Source organism: Cydia amplana, chromosome 19 (assembly GCF_948474715.1).
Source record: "Cydia amplana chromosome 19, ilCydAmpl1.1, whole genome shotgun sequence".
Lineage (NCBI taxonomy): Eukaryota > Metazoa > Arthropoda > Insecta > Lepidoptera > Tortricidae > Cydia > Cydia amplana.
Genome location: NC_086087.1, coordinates 8,399,789 through 8,406,004, shown reverse-complemented (window position 1 = coordinate 8,406,004; position 6,216 = coordinate 8,399,789). Strand labels below are relative to the sequence as shown.

General features: G+C 43.3%; 1 protein-coding gene across 1 annotated transcript; it reads right to left on the bottom strand.

Moving 5' to 3' along the window:
- Window positions 1–499: 499 nt before the first annotated feature.
- Window positions 500–5,942, bottom strand: LOC134656835 (uncharacterized). Its single transcript, XM_063512361.1, has 3 exons — window positions 5,837–5,942; window positions 4,844–5,127; window positions 500–599 (listed from the first exon to the last, which is right to left on the bottom strand). Exons 1-3 carry the CDS (start codon window positions 5,904–5,906, stop codon window positions 543–545), a joined length of 411 nt encoding a protein of 136 aa, XP_063368431.1. The 5' UTR covers window positions 5,907–5,942; the 3' UTR covers window positions 500–542.
- Between the last annotated feature and the right edge of the window lie 274 nt (window positions 5,943–6,216).

Here is a 6,216-nt window from a genome sequence, read left to right as displayed (position 1 = left end):
ATCATCATCATCGTCATCGTGACCCGTCGGAATCTCGGAATGTACGAAGGCTGATAATGATAAAGGTTGAAGGTTGGCCTGTAGCCACGCGCGCCTTTGGTGAATAAAGGGGTAAAGAAAAACCATAGTTTACTGTCGTTCAATGGTGTCATTAATTACTTAGGTACCACCTAAATAATATCTCGAAAATAATGAAAATCTAATTCTATAAAAGTACTTTATTTTATTGTCTTTAGACTATGGCTTTGAGAACAGTCTTCTGCTTAATAAATAATTCTTATAATATAACTTACGTCATATACTTAAGGTAAACGTACTAGTGCTCGACATGCTAATGCCTAATTTAATAGATGACACCCTGCTGTCACCTCTATTAACAATGACTTAAGTTTTACAAGATGACATGTACTGGTACCGCGTCGAGCACCAGTACGTTTACCTTACTCAGTTGCACACGCTTTTCAGTAGTACAGCTAGTATACGATGGACTCGCTAAGTATACTTGTATTGGAAGTGCGAGCTACTGAGTGACGGATATTAACTTAAACAGAAAGGTAGGTGACGTTAGCCTTGAGGTCCAGACCCTCCAACCAGACATGCTGAAACAAAAGGATTTTAATTAATTTGGCGAACCATCATAACTATTTCATTAGGTAAGAAAACGTCGACTAAAACTTTGAATACGAGCCGTTTCACTAGGGTTTGCTCCCGGGAAATACCGGTACCGAAAGTACCGGGAATTCCCGGGATTTAGAGCCAAGCAAAGAACCGGGATTTCAAAATTAAAATCCCGGTACTCCCGGGATTTTCGGGACTAAAATTTCCGGTACAATATTTGACTGCTTTCTGTTACTTAGCATGAAATATCATGTTTTATAAAGAAAATAAATATTGTAACACCATTACCACCACACGTCAACAGATGTCGCTACGGGTACCGTGATGCACACAACTCGCGGTACAGCGCAGCCGCTGCACCGATACAACTCCACCCGCCTACCGATAGATGGCGCGGTGGTCGAGTTTAGTTCGCGCTATCGTTTGTTCAACGTAGAAATATGACCCTCGGACCACGGCCGAGGATTATTTGGGAGAAATGCAAGTAGGGACTTCGGTACTGCACGCTATATACCTTCACCTCTGTTGAAGTATCCTAGTGTCTGTTCCGTAGTAAAACTTACTAGTCTAGCTCGCGCCTACCTAGTTAGGTCTTGCTCGACAAGTAAATTCTAACAGTATTGTAATAGCCCTAAGTTACCTAATACACGCGCTAAGTACCTAACATCGGCTTTTCGTCTTCGTCCCCGCTCCCCGCTCTATAGTGGCGCCCTCTGTGAGGCCAGTCTGCGTGACGTCATCGTGGTGCTACGAGACTCGCTACGTCATCGTGCTACGGAGTCCGTGACGTCATCGGCGTGCTACGACATTCGTGGCATCATCGTCGCACTACAAGCTACGCTACGCGTGACGACCTATATTAATGAGCGAAAGTGGCGAACCTACGAAGTTGAAGAGTCCAACTTTTGTTGTTACGCGCTACGGACGTGTTACCAGCGTTAAAAGGACACACTCCAAGATGCTGTCACCGGAACAATTTACGCAGCTGCTAGAAAGAATACCTGTGGCAGCGCAACCTAGCAGGGGTTCCTTCATCACCTGCAAATATTCGTTTAGCGGTGAAAAGGATGCCGAGGTAGTGGAAGCATTCCTGTCGGCCATCAACATTTTTAAACGATCGGCGGATATCGGCGATGTAACTGCATTAAGCGAACTCCCTATTATACTAAAAGGGGAAGCAGGAGTTTGGTGGTTAGGCGTGAAGAATGATGTAACTACGTGGTCCGATTTTGAAGCTCGACTTCGGGAATACTTTGCGCCTGCCCGCGAACCCTACCAAATATACCTGGACATAACGCAGGAAAAGCAAGCCAAAGGGACTACAACTGATGATTTTGTCAGGCGTAAGCGGATGCTGTTCTCTCAGCTCCCTAGCCCAGGTCACAGTGAGATCCAGCAACTAGATCTGATCTACGGCTTGCTGCGTCTAGACATCCGAGATAAGGTTCCACGCGCGGACATAAAGGATTTCAAGGAACTGGCAAAAGCGGCAAAGGCGGCGGAGCACGTTATTAATGAAAAGAACGCCGTTGCTGGACAGAGTGTAACAAAACCAAGCGTGACGAAGTCAAGCGACAGCAAACAAGAGACCCGCATTGGAAGCAAACCAGATTGTAAGAAAACCAAATGCAGGTACTGCCGCAATTTCGGACACTCGGCAGAAGAGTGCAGGAAACTACGCGCAGCTACCGAGCAGAAGGAAAAGGCTGAAGGTTCTACCTCTGAGGCGGTGACCCAAGCTCCATCACCATCGGCAGCTAAGTTCAGTTGCTATGGCTGCGGTACCCCTGGTGTGGTGAGAACCAACTGCCCAACATGTCACGCGAACAAGACTCAGCGGCCTCTACCGGAGATCGGGTTCTGCTCTGTAGACGCAGTAATCGACGCGAGGGATCGCCCAGTTGTTTTCGTCGAGATCAGTGGAGTAGTTGGTGCAGTATTTTTGGACACCTGCGCCAAATCAAGCGTCGCCTCTTACTCTCTATACTGCGAGCTGAAGAAAAAGGGATTCCCATTCAGAGAATATGGGATCGGGGTGACGTTAGCTGACGGTGATCCCAAGCGTCAGATGATACTGGTCACCCAAGCGCCAGTCACAATTAATGGCCGTACAGTGGTCACGACCCTCCTGGTTTTTCCTGAGTCTCGGCGAAACAAAACGTTACTAGGAGTGGGTTTTCTTCAGGATGCTCTCATCGAAATTAGCATGGCACAAAGCACTTGGCACTTCCTGGATGATCCTACCCAGGTATTCGAGCTCTATCCAGAGAGTTTTATTAATTATGGCAATAAAACTGCGGTCGCTGCCATAACCCCTGACCTTTATCTGTCACCGTCACTACCAGAAGGAAGCAACACGGCTCGCGCATACGGTCCACTCATCAGGATAGATGCTCCGTCACCTCCCAAGAGGAGGCCTCATCTTGAATATCCTGAGATTCCTGAGAATTACTCCCCTATACTGAACGCCTTATATGAAGATGCGATAGTTAACCTTCAGAATTACGATGAAGAATGTGACCTGGATGGTATTGATGACTCGCTTTTTCCATCAACATCGATCTCATCGATCGATGTCACGGTGCTGGATGATTTCTTGGATAGAAATCAAGACGTTTTCACACCTAATGGAGAACCGGTAAAAGGCCTCGAACATGTGATCGAGACCCCGCGGTAGACCGCGCACTAAACCTAGACTTTAAGATTAATGTCCTATTTGTCGGGACGACTGCATGGACATAGGGGGAGAGTTGTAACACCATTACCACCACACGTCAACAGATGTCGCTACGGGTACCGTGATGCACACAACTCGCGGTACAGCGCAGCCGCTGCACCGATACAACTCCACCCGCCTACCGATAGATGGCGCGGTGGTCGAGTTTAGTTCGCGCTATCGTTTGTTCAACGTAGAAATATGACCCTCGGACCACGGCCGAGGATTATTTGGGAGAAATGCAAGTAGGGACTTCGGTACTGCACGCTATATACCTTCACCTCTGTTGAAGTATCCTAGTGTCTGTTCCGTAGTAAAACTTACTAGTCTAGCTCGCGCCTACCTAGTTAGGTCTTGCTCGACAAGTAAATTCTAACAGTATTGTAATAGCCCTAAGTTACCTAATACACGCGCTAAGTACCTAACGTCGGCTTTTCGTCTTCGTCCCCGCTCCCCGCTCTATAATATATTTTATCAATCTAAGGCTGATGGTAATACTTTTACGGCTGACCACTACATTAAAATAAATTAAAAAAAAAGTCAATGGGTTTGACAATGCCGACAATATAAAATTGCGTAATTTGATACTTTAAGGGCATAAATATTTGTACGATAAATAATTTTATACGAACAATTAGTTATTTCATATTTGTATACTAACTAGAAGCAAAAATAGAGACAATTTTGTAATTAATAAAATACTACTTTTAATTCAAATTCAAACACGGTGTAAGAAACTCACATATGATAATGATATTTTAAATGAATTAATAATTCTGGCTGAATAATAATTTCTTGATTTGTCGTATTGATAGTTCTGTTATTATATGTTCGAAGGTCCGCAGCCCATTTTGAACGCATGCGAAATTATCAATTTTTTAATCCTTTTTCACAAAACGTCTTACATATTTAAAACAAATGATGACATTACTGAGCCACAATTCAGTTTTTGCCAATCAACAAAAATAATTAAAATATCATGTAGTTTAGGAAAAAAAAACAAATTATATTAATGATTGTGTAACGTAAAGACACATATTATGGTACAAAAGAAGTGTGTACCTTCACTGTGCTACTTTTTTATTGTTTTAAGAAATCCGTGGTCGTTTTACGCTTTTTTTTTACTGAAAATTGATGTGAAAACTGATTTTTGAAGGCAGTCCCGAAAGTACCGAAAATACCGGGAAATCCCGGTTCCATTTTTGCCCGGTACCGAAAATCCCGGTTCTTTTAAACAGTACCGGTTCTGCAATCCCTACGTTTCACCTACGAACTTACCGTTTGGCTAATGGTAAGTACAATAAGGTAATACTCCTGTTTAAAGGATGACTCACGCTATACCGGGCCGGGCCCGGGCCGAGGCGTCCGACATGTCATTTTCTATGACGAATGATCGGTGATCACGTACGTGGTGCTTTCCATAGAAAACGAAGCGCCGGAAACTCTATACGACCCGGCCCGGTCTAGCGTGAGTCATCCTTTAAAATTAAACGGGTAAAATCAACATACCAGAACCATCTTATCAGCTCCAAACTCCCGGTCCAAATGCAGCACCTTCCCACCAGGGAACTTCATTACAGACTTGAGAGTCTCTCCCTCCAGGGTGAACGTGTTCTTGGTGTCAATGCCATCGGGCGTTTTGAATTCCTTTTCCACTCCTAGCACGATCCGCTGGTTGATCACCTCCTTGTCACCAACAGTGACCACGTACTGGATGCTGCCGTCTCCGTTGTCCAGGAAAGTGGAGATGCTCTCGGTCTGACGGAGGAGAGCTCTGGTCTTCTCTTGGACCTCTGAAATTCGGATGGTAGCAAATGAGCAAACTCTCACGCTGTTTAAAATATTGGGTGACTGCTAATATAGTTATGGCCACTACATAGTAAGTGCTGGCCACTCTTGACAATAAGACTCTATTGGCTTGTTTCTTTCTGATTTGTTAGGAGTGGCCAATTACTGTGTAAAGTCTATTTTTTTATTCGGTAGACTGAAATGACAGTTCATAGTATGAACATAAAATGTCATTTCATACTATGAAATGTCATTTTAGTCTACCGAATAAAAAAATAGACTTTAGTGGCCATGACTGTAGCAGTCAAGTCGCCATACACATTTAAAAATATGTAGCTAACAATGTTATGGTATTCGGCAGATAAATCAATATTTAAAATAAGTTAAGCTTTTATATCATGGCAAGGAGTGTCAAGTAGGAAACCTTTTCCAACTTTTCTATGGTTGTGTAAAGGGGCCCACTGATTAACAGTCCGCCAGACGATATTGGCCTGTCAGTTAGAGCAAAAAGTTGACAGTTCCGAACAACTGACAGACTAGGTAATCAGTGGGCCCCTTAAGTCAATACAGTGAGGTTTGTCGGCGGCAAACAAGTGCCGTGTTAATCTCGCTTTCATGAGTAGGTAATAATATAAGTATTAATATAAAGTATTAGCATACGTAGGTATTGTACCTATGTACTTTGGAGCCAGTTGTTTTTATCTCGATACTCACCAAGTTTGTCCATAAGCTCCAGGACATTTTCAAAGTCGCTCTTCTGCCATTTCTTTCCGAAGAACGCCATTTTGTTGGAGGGATTTGCTAACACTGATTTAGTAATCAATATCGGTATTTTTTATACTGACGGCCTAATCTGGCTGATACTTTATCTGATAAATTGCTTGCAGAAATCCGCATAATACACGTTTCTGCAGTTGGAGTTGCCTAAATGGAATGTTCAGTTGCCATGCAGTGATATAGGAATATAGAGGTTACCTATTGGATATTACAGAGAAGGTAAAATGAAAAACTAAGATCATGAGTTTTCAAAAATATGAAAAAAAAAAAACCGTTAAACAAAAGCTTAATAATAACTACTTTCAATGAACTATACT

What these genes read in the sequence shown, in the direction of transcription:
- LOC134656835 (XM_063512361.1), bottom strand. Translation starts at nt 5,906, where the DNA reads ATGGCGTTCTTCGGAAAGAAATGGCAGAAGAGCGACTTTGAAAATGTC. An exon ending in GGAGCTTATGGACAAACTTG is followed by an intron (nt 5,128 to 5,836) that starts GTGAGTATCGAG and finishes TCCGAATTTCAG; the next exon opens with AGGTCCAAGAGAAGACCAGA. An exon ending in GAGCTGATAAGATGGTTCTG is followed by an intron (nt 600 to 4,843) that starts GTATGTTGATTT and finishes CTTTTGTTTCAG; the next exon opens with CATGTCTGGTTGGAGGGTCT.